The 17,395-nt window shown below is 38.0% G+C and overlaps 1 protein-coding gene across 3 annotated transcripts in view; it reads left to right on the forward strand.

Moving 5' to 3' along the window:
- SLC16A9 (solute carrier family 16 member 9) overlaps positions 1 to 17,154 on the forward strand; it is a 52,227-nt gene extending 35,073 nt beyond the window's left edge. For 2 of the 3 annotated variants that reach the window (XM_041747857.1, XM_041747856.1), the window contains exons 4-6: positions 10,723 to 10,818; positions 13,730 to 14,647; positions 15,051 to 17,154. In XM_041747857.1, coding sequence (XP_041603791.1) covers positions 10,723 to 10,818; positions 13,730 to 14,647; positions 15,051 to 15,229 — 1,193 coding nt within the window. In that variant the 3' untranslated portion in view covers positions 15,230 to 17,154. The remainder of the gene's footprint in view (positions 1 to 10,722; positions 10,819 to 13,729; positions 14,648 to 15,050) is intronic. The other variant, XM_041747858.1, reaches the window with a different exon arrangement.
- The last annotated feature ends 241 nt before the right edge of the window (positions 17,155 to 17,395 follow it).

The raw sequence follows: 17,395 nt of genomic DNA on the forward strand, positions 1-17,395 counted from the left end.
TTGACACTTTTGGCTGCTGGTAGTATTATAGGACCTCCACTTGGCTTTCCCCACTATGATAACTCTTACTCCATTGGCCAAGGAACAATGTAGGGGGTTATACCCACCATCATGAATGTGTGAGCCAGTGAAATATTAGGAATTTGGTTGGGTCCATGGACTCAGTGAATCCATTGTGAGCCAGAAGTGGGCCATGATCCTGTATATTACCTGGCCCCCACATGACCACACTCTAAGGGAAGGCCATGTAAATACTTCAGGCCCCGAGTTAACATTGCCAGCTCATGTCCTGTGTCCAACAATGCTCAAAGGGTATCCCACTTTCCCTGGTGCACAATTACCTAAATAAATGGCCATAGTTATCTTTGGGGAAGTATTTAGGGTACTGTTATCTATATTTGTCATAGCATTTGTTGCCATGTCCTTCCTCCTTGAATCCCAGGCTGTCCTTCACTTAATGTTTCTGGGTCAGGAAACAGACTCAGGTCTGAAGACTCTGATTTGACAATAGGTTCTTATTTAATATATAAAAAGATATATAAAATATATCTTCTTTATATTATATATATATATATATATATATATATATATATATATATGTAATTGAAGTTCGATTTGTGAGAATAGGTTCTTAATCCCTGCAACTAAGAAGCAATTGTAAGCTTGTGGAGAGAGTGCTGGCCTTAGGGTCAGGAGATAGAGATTTTGTGAACCTCAGCAAGCTTGATGACAAATAGCTCCCCCTTCATCTGTGAAGGCACATTGGGAAACCCACCTCACAAGGTTTTGTGAGGACTAAATAAAGTCAGGTGAAATATAAATAAAAATAAAACAAATAAAAGAACTGAGTTGGATTTCAATTAATAAAAAATCACTCCCCCTGGTAATTATTGAGGCCCTGTGAGCTACTCCTAGCCAGAGATAATTAATACTTATTACTGTGGTATATGTCTTTGTCTTTCTTTCTTCTTTCTTTCTTTCTTTCTTTCTTTCTTTCTTTCTTTCTTTCTTTTCTTTCTTTCTTTCTTTCTTTCTTCTTTCTTCTTTCTTTCTTTCTCTTTTTCATCAGTAGGTACATAGTCCAGGGCTCATTGAATATTTTGGGGATAAATAAATGAGGTGATAGTGAACAATGATTCTTACATTCTATCACAATTTAGAATATCCAGTTGAAAAGGAAGTGACAGGAAATTATTATGGCCTAAACTCATTTTCCTTTTTGTATTGAGTTTCTTAGAAAAAACAAGAAAGGTTCATTCTAATGATAATATTCATTGAGCACCAATTCTGTGCAGAATTTTATACTAAGCATTTTCATTGCTAGAGTGAACTAGATGGTCTCTTACGAGCAACAATATGGGAGGGAAGGAGCAAGCGCCAAGAAGCAGGCTCTGGGGTCTAACCATCTGGGTTAACCCGATCTTATTCACTTGCCAGCTGCGTGCCTCCAGACAAGTTACCTAACTTCTATTTTCTCATTTTTTAAAAACAGAATGTAATAATGACATCCACCTTCAGGTTTTGTGAATTGAAGATGTAAGGCAACACCAAATACTAGCTAGCATAACCATTATTATCAGTTTTGTGACCTTGGAAAATTATTGAATCTCTCTGAGCTTCTATTTTTATTTTTATCAAAAGACTTCACAGAGCTATTATGCCTATTTGTGAAATAATGTATACACAGAGACACAAGAGGTGTTGCATACATCCTCTCCCCTTCAATTCCTTTCTGACCACTTAGTTCAAGACCACAGCAGCAATGTTTTGCTACTGAGGAAGCTTTGTTGAATCAACAATATTGACGTAATAGATTAAGAAGATAGATAAAGAAATTAAAGCATTTTAGTATGTTTAATTATAATACACAATATCAAAAAGGTTACTAAATTGTACTAATGAGCATAATTCTGTTTTGCCACTTAGTTGATGTTTTAAAAAGTACCATCATGAAAATATGATGTTATCTCGTTTAGTTTTTCTATCTAACATAAAAAGGCAGTTTCCCCTTTGTCAATTGACTGTAAGCCACACTGCCAAACCTGGTAATTCAGGCTTCTATTTTTTCAATTACTTCACTGAATCAGGAAAAAGAAAGTGGGGTGCAGGATGGGGGTAGGGGTGGAAAATATGTGCTGAATGAGTTGCTCAGGCATCTCTCCAGTTATTTGTTTTTGCTTTTCTGAAAAGCACAACTCAAAATCAATGTCTTCCATTCTGTTTTCTTCTGAGTATATTGTTGTTTAGTTACCTGGTTAGTGTTTTCTTACTGTTCCTTCTTGGTTTTTGGAAAAATTCAATTTTCGCTTTCTTCATTTTCATGATAATATCTGCTTGTAGACTGAATCTGCACAGCTTCTTGAGATTGGGGAGGGTAAGAAAACACCATGTTTACAGAGAGCCTGATTCTCTTACTCAATTATGGCAAATGAGATAAAGGTCATTTCCTCACGTTCATTTTAGCAGTTAGAGTTTTATAAGCCTTTTTGTTTAGTTTAGTTTTTAATGGTTATATCATTAAAGATAGTCTTTTTTTCTCTCATGGATGTTCAATTGTAATAAGGAACTATGATTTTCTAATTAGTCTAAGGCTATTAGTGATATAATGCTATAATACTCAGGTGAAAAGTGAAAACATGCCAAAACAATGGTTATTTTTAGTACTTATTATATTCTAGGCACAGATACTAAATATTTTATATTTTTTATGTCTTTTAATCTTTACAGCTATTTTGTGAGATTGTTTTAAAGATAAAGAAACTAAAATTAGAGAGTTTCAGTAAACTCTAGAGTCCCCAGAGTCACCCAGCCAGTAAGAGATGGAGCTGGGATTTGAATCCAAGCCTGCCTTATTTCCAGACCTTAACTAGTCAGTGTCATGTTCAGAGTACTCATGAACATGACACTGTTCAAGCTACAAAAGTCAGAGCCAGTTTATTAAAAAAGCTAGCCAGTCACTTGCATTTTTAAGCTTTCCAGGTAGATGTTTGAAGGTAGCAACATAAAAGTACCTGCATTTAGGGACGCCTGGTTGGCTCAGCACTTGAGCGTCTGCTGTTGGCACAGGGCATGATCCCGGAGTTGTGGGATCAAGTCCCGCATTGGGCTCCCTGCATGGAGCCTGCTTCTCCCTCTGCCTGTGTCTTTGCCTCTCTCTCTCTCTGTGTCTCTCATGAATAAATAAAATCTTTAAAAAAAAGTACCCGCATTTAGATACACTAAGCTTATTTATCTTTCATGGTGCCCTAAGTTACCTTCCCACAATTTCATTTCTGGAAGTAGATATTTCTGGAACACCACATGCAATTGCCTATCCTAACCTTTGGTCAGGATAGTAAATCATCTTGTCTCAACTATTCTAAGAGGTGGCTCAAATACTTGCTTTGAAACACACAGAATGGGAATTCTCTCAAATGACCAAGAGACAGGTCCCTCCATTACAGTGACCACTGTCCTGGTTTGCCCAGGACTGACGGGTTTTCCAGGATATGAGACTTCTAGTAGCCAAACTGGGAATGTCCAGGGCACTGCCTCTTCTCCCCTACCCCACACAGTGTCTGGATTCTGTAGCTCACTCATATTGTTTTTTAAGATTGCCATGTTAAAATGCACGGTTACTAAAATGTTTCCTTTTCATAAAATTAATAATTCAGGGAGAAGTTTTCATATGTAAATGTAAGGGCTTGATAGATATCAAAAATATGTATATGATATTTAATGCATGGAGGTTGTAAATTAGTTGTATCGTATTTTCAAACCATATAATTCTAATTGTCTTTCTAATGATGCTATCCTAGTAAATTAATTACTGTGAAAGAAAAAAGTTCTTTAATATTTTTTAAGCTAAGATTGAGTTGAATCATTGAAGCAAGGAGCATATATAAAGATACTATTTAGGGGATCCCCGGGTGGCGCAGTGGTTTAGCGCCTGCCTTTGGCCCAGGGGGTGATCCTGGAGACCCCGGATCGAATCCCACGTCGGGCTCCCGGTGCATGGAGCCTGCTTCTCCCTCTGCCTGTGTCTCTGTCTCTCTCTCTCACTGTGTGCCTATCATAAGTAAAAATTAAAAAAAAATTAAAAAAAGATACTATTTAAAAAGTATATACACACATATATACATATATTTGTATTTGTTATATGTATAGAGATACAGACAGGAAGAGAAAAATGCAAGAACTCAAATGAGATTTATGGGAAAAGGTACTAGACTAACTTCTGTGGGAAGGTTCATCCAACAAACTTTTAAAAACACTTAACTCTGTGCCAGGCTCAGACCTGGAACCAGGGTACTTGGATGAATAAAACACAGCCTGCCCTCAAACAGTTCATTGTCTAGTTGGGGGAATAAACTTGTAAATTTGCAACTTGTAACACAGGAAAATAAGTGCAATAATAAAATGAAACCAACATTCCGTGCTGGTGTAATATGTACCTGTGGGGGAGAGGGGTGCTGAAGCTGGCTTCATGCCGAAGTTTATGCTTGAGCTGGGTCTGGAAAGACAGGTAGGATGTGGTCAGGTGGGCACCTGACCACAGGGTTGGAAAAGAAGTGAGGGGGTAGAAGGAGGTCTCTGCAGGAGCTCAGATGCTCAGAAGTGTGATATACTGCGGATAAGAGTATTTGTTGAAGGACTGCAGAAGTCATGTGGGGAGGTGCAAATACATCAAAGCATGGTATGCACCAGAGGCAAGATGACAAAATGTTTTTATGTGGACTTTACTGCAGGCATGTGATGGAATGAGAATTGTTGGACAGCAGCTTAGAAGATAGATTGATGGAAAAGGAAGAAAAAGGAAGATAGATTGGTGGGAAAAGTACTGGAGGCTTGAGACAGTGATCAGGAAGCCAGAATTCAGCTCAGAAAAGATGAGATGAGTGGAGGCAGTGGTGGTGCCGAGACATAGGAAGGTTGAGATAATTTAGTGGGTGTGAAAAAGAGCTTGCATCTGGTTTGATGGGAGGAGATGAGAGAAAAGAGGCCTCTGAAGTGGTAGTCTTGCCTGGAGCTGTGTGAAATGGAATGTAAGGTGTGGAAAGGAAATGTCAGAACATGAAAATACATTTAGTTTTTACCTATTTAAGTAAAGGGAAACAATAATATTTTACCAATGTTTGTGCTTTGAATTGTTATTAATACAGGTTTTCAGTTTAAAAATTATACTGCATGGGATGCCTGGGTGGCTCAGGGGTTGAGCATCTGCCTTTGGCTCAGGGTGTGATCCTGGAGTCCCAGGATCGAGTCCCACGTTGGGCTCCCTGCATGGAGCCTGCTTCTCCCTCTGCCTATGTCTCTGCCTCTCTATCTCTCATGAATAAATAAATAAATAAAAGATCTTAAAAAAAATAAAATAAATAAAAATTATACTGCAGGCTGATGCTCAAAATTCTTTTTCACTGAATAGGAGTCTGATCAAAAATGACTAGAGTCCAAGGGATGCTTTAAAACAGTGGCTTCCAAACTTCATAGTCTTGGGACCCTTCACACTCCCTTTACGTAGGACCCCAAGGAGCTTTTGAATATATGGATTATACTTATAGATATTTATTCTGTTGAAATTAACTATATTAAAAGCTGACAAATTTGAAAATATTTGTTTAGTAATTCATTTAAAGGTAATAAACAAACCTAGTACACATTAAAATAAATAATGTACTTATTATGAAAATAACTCTATTTTCCAAAGGAAAAACAGAAGTTAGTGAATAGAGCTGCATTATTTTACAGTTTTGCAAATCTCTTCAATGTTTGGCTTCTTAGAAGACTTCTGGATTCTCATATTGGCTCTGTACACAGTCATTGCAATCTGTTTTTTGATTGAAGTGTGTGAAGTAAATCTCATCACACACGAAGATGTAGTAGGGAGTAGTTTTTAATAGCCTTTTCGGGTAATTATAGATATTCTTCTTTGATGCTGTACCAAAACTTGATGAGTAATGACTTTCCAAAGTTAATTGTAATATGGAACCTGATGTCATGTCAATATACTTTTCATATTCTGTTATATTAAACCCACTTATTTATTCTTTTCTTTCTTTCTTTCTTTCTTTCTTTCTTTCTTTCTTTCTTTCTTTTTTTTTTCCTTCCTTCCTTCCTTCCTTCCTTCCTTCCTTCCTTCCTTCCTTCCTTCCTTTTGTTCTTTCTTCCTTAAATACTTAACCTTTATTTTTTCAAATTTTTACTTAAATTGTAGTTAGTTCACATTTGGCACAATATTGATTTCTGGAGTAGAATTCAGTGATTCATCACTTACCTACAACCAGTGCTCATCACATGCCCTCCTTAATACATATCACTTAGGTAACCCATCCCCCATCTACCTCCCTCCGTCAATCCTCAGTTTGTTCTCTATAGTTAAGAGTCTCTTAGGGCTTGTTTTCCCAATCTCCATTTTTTCTTTTCCCCCTTCCCATATGTTCATTTGTTTTCTTTCTTAAATTCCACATATGAGTGAGATTATATGGTATTTGTCTTTCTCTGACTGACTTATTTTACTTTGTATAATACTCTCTAGCTCCATCTACATGTTGCAAATGGCACATTCTGCACTTCGGATTGTCATTCAAGCCTGGTTGTGTACTATCGTGAATTGGTTATTTGAAAAATATTGGTTCACTGAGTTATGACAGAACTTATAAATTTCAACAAATTTCATTATACAACATCAAAAATCGCTTTGGTTACTATCAGCAACAGACTCATCAGAAAATCTTTATGTATTGGGAAGTTGTCCAAATTCATGGTCATGGATACAAGTTTCCTAAAATTCTATTTTTTTTTTTCTGGAATGTTTGGATTTTATCATTGGTAACAATTACTGCCAGTTGTCACCCTTAGTTTGTTTTCAAAAAAAATTTTTGCCACATACCCAAGTCTAAGTAACCATAGTTTATCTGTCGGATATTCTTTCAAATACGAACAGGGTTACATGGGAGAAGAGAGGCTGTTTGAGCTGGCTACTAAAACAATTGTTTAAGGGCTTTTCCTTTTAACAATTGTTGTCATCCAAAGGAAGCATTTTTTAGAAATTTTGTTCGTTTTTTTTTTGTTTTTTTTTTAATTAATTTTTATTGGTGTTCAATTTACCAACATACAGAAAAACACCCAGTGCTCATCCCGTCAAGTGTCCACCTCAGTGCCCGTCACCCATTCTCCTCCAACACCCGTCCTCCTCCCCTTCCACCACCCCTAGTTCGTTTCCCAGAGTTAGGAGTCTTTATGTTCTGTCTCCCTTCCTGAGATTTCCCAACATTTCTTTTCCCTTCCTTTATATTCCCTTTCACTGTTATTTATAATCCCCAAATGAATGAGAACATACACTGTTTGTCCTTCTCCGATTGACTTATTTCACTTATTTCACTCAGCAAATTTTGTTCGTTTTTAATGTGAGTATATGGCTATGCAGCATATTTTGATACCAAAGTTTGGTACCAAAACCTTGATTTGTGCCAGGGCCCTTGTGGTTTTACTCACCATCTCTTTCGCTTGGTCAGCGTAAATGCAAACACAGTGAAAGAGATGGCCAGTAATACTAACAAAAGCAGAGATCATGTTAGTATTACAGTAGTCCCCACTTATCCATGGGAGATACGGTCCACGATCATCAATGAATGTCTGAACACGTGAATAGTAATAAACCCTATGTTTTCTCCTATACGTATACACCTATGATAAAGTTTAATTTATAAATAAGGTAGAGTAAGAGATTAACAATAATTGCTAATAATAAAATAAAACAATTATAACAATATGCTGTAATAAAAATTAGGTGAAGTGGTATCTTTCTCAAAATACCTTATTGTACTGTACTCACCCTTCTTGTGATGACGTGAGATGATAAAATGCCTGTGTGATGAGAGGAAGTGAGGTGAATGGTGTAGGCACTGTGACATAGCATTTGGCTACCACTGACCTTCTGACCACATGTCAGGAGGATCATCTGCTTGTGGGAATGGTTGACTGCAGGTAACTGAAATCATGGAAAGCAAAACTGTGGATAACAGGAGACTAATGTCATAACTAGGAGACCAGTTATGAAACTAGTTTGACTTTATGCACTCTAGAAAATATCTTGGAGATTCTAGGGATCCTCTTTGATAACTTCCAGTTTAAGGTTGGCCTGATAATGATGTAGGAAGGCATCATGCTACCTTTTTGAAAAGCTTAAGAAGAAAGCATTTCAAATTTCTGCTACATTTAAAAATAGTGAAATAACCTTAACTGAAATCCATGGCCTTGAAATAGTTTTTAAAGATGTCTTTTTTTGGGTCTCAGGCTAAAGTTTAAAATTTGCTGTTTCAGCTTTTCTGACATTGACATTTAGCAATCAGAAATGCCTTTTTTTCCCCCTTGTCTCTAATGCCTGACATTTGACAGAGCCCTGACAAATAAATCACAAAAAAGTAAATTCATTCCCCCTCCAAAGGCTTTCTGAAGTATAGTCTCAGTTAAGGGTGACATTTTTTGGTTTCGAAATTGATTGTTTAGAAACAGTTTTATTTCATATCTTGAAGTGTCCTATATATATGTAGTAACTGTATAATCAATGCAACTCATGTTTTAGTTGATAAGATATTTTTTCCCTTAAATCATATAAGAAAGGCACTTTATTCTAAAAGGTTTCCTTGAAAGTGTAATTGTTTTAGTCTATCTCATTTAAGAAGACTTTTTATGGGATCACAGATGATCCTCTGAGTCTTAGATTGTTTAAAAGTGTTAATTTCCTAAAACTTGCAGTATATTTGTGAAGCCCATGTATTCTTTCTTTTTTTTAAAAAAAAAATTTTTTTTAAATTTTATTTATTTATGATAGGCACACAGTGAGAGAGAGAGAAGCAGAGACACAGGCAGAGGGAGAAGCAGGCTCCATGCACCGGGAGCCCGACGTGGGATTCGATCCCGGGTCTCCAGGATCGCGCCCTGGGCCAAAGGCAGGCGCTAAACCGCTGAGCCACCCAGGGATCCCTCTTTCTTTTTTTTTTTTTTAAGATTTTATTTATTTATTCATGAGAGCCACAGAGAGAGAGAGAGGCAGAGACACAGGCAGAGGGAGAAGCAGGCTCCATGCAGGAGCCATACGTGGGACTCAATCCCAGGAATCCAGGATCAGGCCCTGGGCCCAAGGCGGCGCTAAACCGCTGAGCCACCTGGGCTGCCCTGTAAAGAGATTTTTAAACTAAATTAAAGACGTTTTGCTCCTAAATGGGGTAGCTAAGCCACCCAGGGATCCCCCCATGTATTCTTTCTAATCATAGTTTAGGTACTAATTAAAAGTAATGAAAATGATCTTATTTCATTTAATGGGCTATGGTTAAATCTGGTTTTTAAACTAGGGCTTATGTGTTGTTTATAGAATGATCCTCAAGAGCAGATGCTGTTGCAGAAGAAAGGCAAAAAGTCATGAGTTAAGAGCCAGAGGAAAATTTTATGAAAAACAAACTGTGTTTATCAGGTGCTATATAGAGAAGAAAAGATTAAGCTAATAAACAAATAGCTTAGAGAAATCTGGAGATGAATATTGTCCTTGGGTCTCAAGAAAGGAAAAATCAGTAAGGTATTTTTTTAATTATAAAAGAATTTCAAATCTACAGAAAAGTAGAGAGGCATAGAGCAAACAACTGTACACTTCACTTAAATAGTTGCTGATATTTTATTGTATTTGCTTTTTTTGTTTTTTGGGTTTTTTTGTAAAGATTTTTTTTAATATTTTATTTATTTATTCATGAGAGACACACACAGAGAGAGGCAGAGACATAGGCAGAGGGAGAAGCAGGCTCCATGCAGGGAGCCCGATGTGGGACTCGATCCTGGGTCTCCAGGATCACGCACTGGGCTGAAGGCAGCACTAAACTGCTGAGCCACCTGGGCTGCCCTGTAAAGGCATGTTTAAACTAAGTTAAAGACCTTTTGCTGCTAAATGGGGTAGTTTTTTTATCTCTGAAAGAAAAAAAAAACCTTATGAATATATATTTTGCTGTGATGGGATGATCTGCGAAGCCCAGAGGACCTGAGGGGGCGCTTTTGTTTTGTAGACTGGGGTGTACAAACTATAAGCTCTCACAAAATAGCTTGGAAGGGTGAAGGGAACTTTCTCAGATTGTTTAGAGCAGTTTGAGGAGGAAGGACACTGAGCTGAGGGCAAGGACATGGAACAGAGATAGAATGGGCACATATGATTAAATTTTACTATTTGGTGACTTAACCATTTTCTCTATCTGCCCTTAATGTCTTGATTTAAATTTTAGAGTATTCATTCATGCTTCAGAAATTGGACTTTTTTTTGACTTGAGCCCAACCTTAGGAAGGGTGTGGAGTGAGAACTGAGTCTACCCAAACATGTTCATTGTTGCTGCACAACTGACATTAAAGGATCTGGGAATTCGAACTCTAGAGTTTTAGCCAGTCAGTAACAGAATGACCTATTAGAGATACCTAATTATTCTTTTTTCTCTTCTTCTTCTTTCTTTCTTCTTCTTCTTCTTCTTCTTCTTCTTCTTCTTCTTCTTCTTCTTCTTCTTCTTCTTCTTCTTCTTCTTCTCCTCCTTCTTCTCCTTCTCCTTCTCCTTCTCCTCCTTCTCCTTCTCCTTCTCCTTCTCCTTCTTCTTCTTCTTCTTCTTCTTTCTTCTTCTTCTTCTTCTTCTTCTTCTTCTTCTTCTTCTTCTTCTTCTTCGCATCGAAGTAATATTGTCTGTCTTAATTTATGTAATGTCTTCTTATGTTTAGGACTCGGATGTGGTTTACTATACACGGCAACAGTGACCATTACGTGCCAGTATTTTGACAGCCACCGAGGCCTTGCCCTTGGCCTGATTTCAACAGGTACTTTTCAAAATAAGTTAGCATTGTTACTATCCAGCCTTCTAATTAAAATCAAACAGTTACCAAACAGAGATATGTCTAAAACAACCACTTCCCGGCTGCCACTTAGGTAGCACAATTTTTTTACTCTAGGCTGAGAAGGAAATTTTATTTTCCACTGTAAATAAGGGTATAGCTTCCAGAAAATCTTAGGATACATATACAAAAAATCTGGGGCATTTAATGACCAAAATAATAAAGGAACGAAAAGCTTATAGGCCTAGTCAATTGAGAGTCACAAGCTGGTGAGGGCTTGACTCAAAGAAGCAGAGTGGACTATGTAAGTCACCTTCTCTTTGAAAGATGTAGGAGAAATGCCAGGAAAATGGAGCTGCGGGCACTGTCATGAAGCCTGATGCTGACTTCTCGTTGTCTCCATTTACTGCACAGGGTACAATTTTTCTAAAGTACTGATTTATGAATGCATCTCACTGGCCGTGTGCATATCCAAATGTCAGGCTGTTTACTCTTGTTCTTCCCTTAATAATCAAGAGATGATCACTGGTGGGAAATGTAAATATAAAGGCCTTCTGGACTTCCTCCACTGTTTTATTTTTATTTTATTATTATTTTTCCTCCACTGTTTTAAAGTAGGGTTGCACTTTTCAGATGGGTTTTTTTCCTAAACAGTTTAGGGAACTTATCAAAATTTTCTGCAGCCAATATCTTATGAGTTTGCTTAGGAGACAGAGTTGCCAAGTTTAATAAAAGTTGTACGTTTATATATGCAACTCACTTGTTAATAAGCACGTATTCCTGGGAGGTCAGACTTCCAGATAACTGAATAAGTTCAATGATCTTTCTGGCAACATAATCCACACTAATGTTTTATTCCTGAGACCAACCCAGTGGCGACAAAGTGATTCCAGATTGAATTAAATGGAGCAGGATATTTACTAAAGGTGGTTGAAGGAAGCATTGCCAGGTGCGAAATGTGAATCATGGTCTGAGAGGAGACAGGGCCAGAGTCTGAGGACATGGTGAGTTTGAAGCAGAAGTGGGAGAAGAAGTAGCAAAAGCAGAAGACAGAGAATCCAAAGCAGTTGGGATACAATTCAAAGAACCTTCCAGGATCTCCTGCATATGTGGGAGGGAGCGGAAGGGTAGGCATGAGCTTGAAGGACAATAGGTCTTACCTGCACTGTATTTTGCCTTTTTTTTTTTAAAGATTTTTTTATTTATTCATGAGAGACACAGAGAGAAAGAGAGGCAGAGACACAGACAGAGGGAGAAGGAGGCTCCATGCAGGGAGCTCGACATGGGACTTGATCCCAGGTCTCCAGGATCACACCTCAGGCTGCAGGCGGCGCTAAGTCGCTGTGCCACCGGGCCGCCCATGTATTTTGTTTTTTAAAGATTTTATTCATTTATTCATGAGAGACACACAGAGAGACAGAGACACAGAGAGAGAAGCAGGCTCCTCGCAGGGAGCCTGATGTGGGACTTGATCCTGGACCCTGGGATCATGCCCTGAGCCAAAGGCAGATGCTCAACCGCTGAGCCACCGAGGCATCCCTGCACTATATTTTTGTATAGGCATTGTAGTGTAACCACAAGCACAGACCCTGGAGCCAGACCACTAACCGGTTTTGAATCCTGCCTGTATCACTCACTTGCTCTCTGGTGACAGACAAGTTATCTAACTGTTCTGTTAAGTGTTGAGTTAAGCCTCAGTTGTCTGAACCATAAAACGGGGATGATAATAGTACTCATCATATCAGGTTATTGGGAATATTAAAGCAGCATATGTGTAAGGCACATACCAAGGGCTCTAAAAGCACAGAGTATTATAATTATGACCTAAGTCTCCCCTAATGTCCAAATTTATGTGTGCTGAAGATGCCAGAAATTGTATGCTGTATGCTTCCACTGAGTCTAGAAAGGAGGGCATAAGGACCTCGGCCATGGCACACTGAAGTAAAAATGGATCGACTGCACAGTTAAGATTTGGAAGAATTAATGAGTTTTTAGTTTCAACTCACAGGGAGCTAAGGGAGACAAAATTAAGGAGAACCATGGATCTGCTTCGTCTTTTTGGTCTGTGGTAACAGAGTACCATAGACTAGGTGGCTAATCTACAACAGAAATTTATTTCTCAGTTCTGGAAGCTGGAAATCCCACATTGAGATGCTAGTGTGTTGGATTCTGTGATAGACCTCTTCCAGGTTGTATATTACCATATTCTTGCTGATTTCTTACATGGTGGAAGGGGAGGGAACCTCTCAGGGTCTCTTGGATATGGGTGCTACTCCCACTCATGAGTGCTTCATGGACTCATGACCTAATCACCTCCCAAAGGCCTCACTTCCTAATACCATCAAATTGGGGGTTAAGATTTCAACATATGAATGGGGGGGCATAGACCTATATGAATGGGGGTTTGACCTATAGCATCCACCATCAGTGAAAGATGACAAGCAAAACAAAACTCAAAGGAGAATTTTTTAAAAATTGAAAAGAAACCAAAAATAAAAATATGTGAAATATTGTGACCTCACTGAAAAAAGGAACATGGGCATGAAACAAAGGTTTTGGGGAAGTGATCTTGTTCCCTGGTGAAGAAGGGTTGGTAACTAATGTCTGTGGGCCAGATCTGGTCTACTGCTTGTTTTTGGAGAGCTCCTTAGCTAAGAATGATTTTTACATTTTTATATAGTTAATTTAAAAAATGAAAATAAGGATATTTCAAAGCATATGAAAATTATGTGAAATTAAAATTTCAATGTACATAGACAAAGGTTTATTGGAATATAACCATGCTCCTTGGCTTAAAAATCTTTACAATTCTTCTGTGACCTATATTAATAATGGTTATTATGAGAGTCCCAAATTATAAGAGATTAAGATTAAACAGCTCCCATTTCCTTTTTAGGTTCAAGTGTTGGACTTTTTATATATGCTGCTCTGCAGAGGTTGCTGATTGAGTTCTATGGGCTGGATGGATGCCTGCTGATTGTGGGTGCCTTAGCTTTAAATATATTAGCCTGTGGCAGCCTGATGAGACCCCTCGAATCTTCTAATTGCCCTTTACCTGAAAAAACAGCTCTGGAAAGTATACCAGATCAATACTCCATTTACAGTGAAAAAGAAAAGGACCTGGAGGAAAACGCAAACATTCTTGGAAAGAGCTACAGTGCGGAGGAAACATGCAAGAGCATCTTAGCCAGTGGTGGCCGGAAACAGGAGAGTCTGCTTCATAAAAACCCAACAATAATGGCACACGCAAAAGAGGCTGAAACGTACAAAAAAAAAGTTGCAGAACAGACCTATTTTTGCAAACAGCTTGCCAAGAGGAAGTGGCAATTATATAAAAACTACTGTGGAGAAACTGTGGCTCTTTTTAAAAACAAAGTATTTTCAGCGCTCTTCATTGCAATCTTTCTTTTTGACATCGGAGGATTCCCACCTTCGTTACTTATGGAAGATGTGGCAAGAAGTTCAAATGTGAAAGAAGAAGAGCTTATTATGCCTCTTATTTCCATTATTGGCATTATGACAGCAGTTGGTAAACTCCTTTTAGGAATACTGGCTGACTTCAAGTGGATTAATACCTTATATCTTTATGTAGCTACCTTAATAATCATGGGCCTGGCCTTGTGTGCAATTCCATTTGCCAAAAGTTATGTCACATTGGCAATACTTTCTGGGATTCTAGGGTTTCTGACTGGTAATTGGTCCATCTTCCCATATGTGACCACAAAGACTGTGGGAATTGAAAAATTAGCCCATGCTTATGGGATATTAATGTTCTTTGCTGGACTTGGAAATAGCCTTGGACCACCAATTGTTGGTAAGATATTTCTTAAAGCCAACCTATTTTACTGTTCTTTGTAACATCTCTGGATATAGAAATCCAGATTGAATAGTGGCACATATTAGCACAAAATAAATCTGCAAAGATGTCTCATGGTAATGATTTATTCACAATCACTTTGATATAGTTGAGAAGGCCAGTATAGTTGCTCCAGGACTTGTGTTCATTATTTTATTTGAGAGAAACTCAAAATGCCTGTTTATCCTTGTCCAAATTATTTGGGAGGTTCTCCTCTGCTAACCCCCAGTAGTTGGTTGTAGAGTGCATGGGGTAATATATATCCTAATCCTTACTGTCTCTAAGATTGAGGGAATTAGTGAATGGGCTTCCTCTTCATCCTATTTATATCAAATTCACTTTTTTCTTACCCTCTTTTCAGGTTGGTTTTATGACTGGACCCAGACATACGACACTGCGTTTTATTTCAGTGGCTTCTGCGTCCTGCTGGGAGGCTTCATCCTGTTGCTGGCCTCCTTGCCCTCCTGGGACACATGCAACAAGCTGCTGCCTAAGCCAGCTCCAACAACCTTTCTGTACAAAGTTTCCTCTAATGTTTAGAGGAATATTGGAAGGCACTACAGACTATTTTCTCATAGCAAAATTTCGCTGTGGCTGATTCTGAATGAATTTTTTTTTTTAACAAATCCTATTCTCTATGTACTGTATATATGGCTTCTATTTCCTGTATATATATTTTTCCCTTTTTTCTTTTTTCAAGAAGTGGGACTATTCTGTTTTGCTATTACTCCTGAGTTCTTGATGTCATAAAAATTTTGGCCCACCTCGGAAGGCTATCTCTGTATAAAGAGATATAATTTCTCTGTAGGATCCATTAGTTCCACTGCAAGGCACCCAGAGGGGGCTCTTCTATTTTAAACCTGATGCAGGCAGCATGATGAGATACATATGAAGGCCGCTATGGGCCTAAATCCGTCTCTTCTCTATAGTAGACCTGCTAGTATGTGAAAACATTTACAAAAATGGCATTAAGAGTTCCAGTGGAGCAAGCCGATCTTTCTTTTTCAAAGCTATTTTAAATTACAGTCACTAGTTTTCACTATTTGGTTTTATTTACCTTGAGGCAGCACCCCATGTTTGGACCCACTGAGTTTAAATTATTTCAGTTCCTAAGGTGTTTGCTGAGAGGGAGGCAGTCTCCAAGCAGGAACACTCACCACAGCCTTGCTTCATGATTGGCTGCCATAACCATGCTCACTTTTCTGTCAGCATCCACTCAACCGATGTTTCTCAGAAAGTGCTGATTTTACCTGTTTCCAAATTGGAAATGTGTAAACCATTCCGTTCTGGCAAATGGGAAACATCCATCTGCTTTGCGCACAGTGGGGATGAGTCACAAATCCTTGCATAACTTCTCAACAAAGTGTTTATTTGCCACTATCAGATTTTACCACTATTAAATTTTAATTCAAGGGCAGAACTAAAATGTGTGTGTGTGTGTGTGTGTGTGTGTGTGTGTGTGTGTACTCCAAGTCTGTATGAGACATAGAAAGAGAATAAGGAATTGCAATAAGAAACTGATACCCTGATCCAACTTTATTCAATCTGAAGAAAAACTTTTTGGAAGAAAATCAATGTTTAATAAATGGACATTTTTCTAAAGAAATATTTTTTGAACTTTGCTATATGTTGGCATCTTCTGGATCCTTTAAAAAAATATAGTTGCCTGAGTACTACTCATAGAGATTTTAATTCTATAGGTCTAGGCTGTGGGCCAAGCAACAGTATTTTTAGTGAACTCTTGAAGGAATTTTAACAGCACAGCCAGGTGGAGAATGGTAGTTATAAGACTGGCAATGGGAAAACAATCATTCTCTTAAATACTAACAAAAAAGCAGTTTATTGAGGTGAGGAGGGTTTTATAAATAGCCAACTGTGGTTCTTTAAATAGGACGCACTTTTCTTATTGTGCCAAAATTGTCTTTTCATTTCTTTTGAAATATGTAAGATTTTATACTTCTATGTTGCCTTTCTTGGAAGGCACCTGAAGCACTTTATAAGCATGAAGGCCCACCACACCTCAGTGAGGTAGGTAGATAGTGCTTTTCTATGCAGTAAACCCGGAGTGTGGGGCAATTTCACAACTGAGTTAACCCTATTCAATAATGCAATAATGGGACTCCAAAGTGCCTTGGACTTCTACACCGTACTCAGACTTCTGGAAAGTTTTCTGTACCTCATTCTTTAGTGACTGTCAAGGTTAAGAAATAAAAGAAGTGACATTTTTAAAAAGTTAAACTAAATATTTTTGTGTTGAAAGTTCCTTTGTGCCAACATTATATTCAGGACATCCTATAGCCTGAAAAATTAGTTTAACTTTCATGACATCCCCACATTCATCAATGTTGATAATTGTCCAAATGCATCTTCACTTTGTCTACTAATGTCATCCAGTGTGTGCATTTTCCATTGTCTAGGGAATGAATTTTTCATTACAATAAAATATTTCTTTGGTTTGTTTTGCATTGGTTTGGTTGCTTTTTTCTCTTCTTAGCCGTCCTCCCCCTGCAAATTGCAGTGACATTTCACTTGAATGTAAAAAAAATAATTATCACATGTTCACTCCAGGCCCAGAATTTGGTAAGTGGACCTCAGCTTATTCAAGTCGATCTGCTATATTATTTTGACCGCTGCCTTCCGAGGAGCTGTCATGATATGGGCAACATATATAAGTAACTTCCAAAAGCAAAATGAAAAAAGCTTCTA

Source organism: Vulpes lagopus, chromosome 3 (genome assembly GCF_018345385.1).
Source record: "Vulpes lagopus strain Blue_001 chromosome 3, ASM1834538v1, whole genome shotgun sequence".
Lineage (NCBI taxonomy): Eukaryota > Metazoa > Chordata > Mammalia > Carnivora > Canidae > Vulpes > Vulpes lagopus.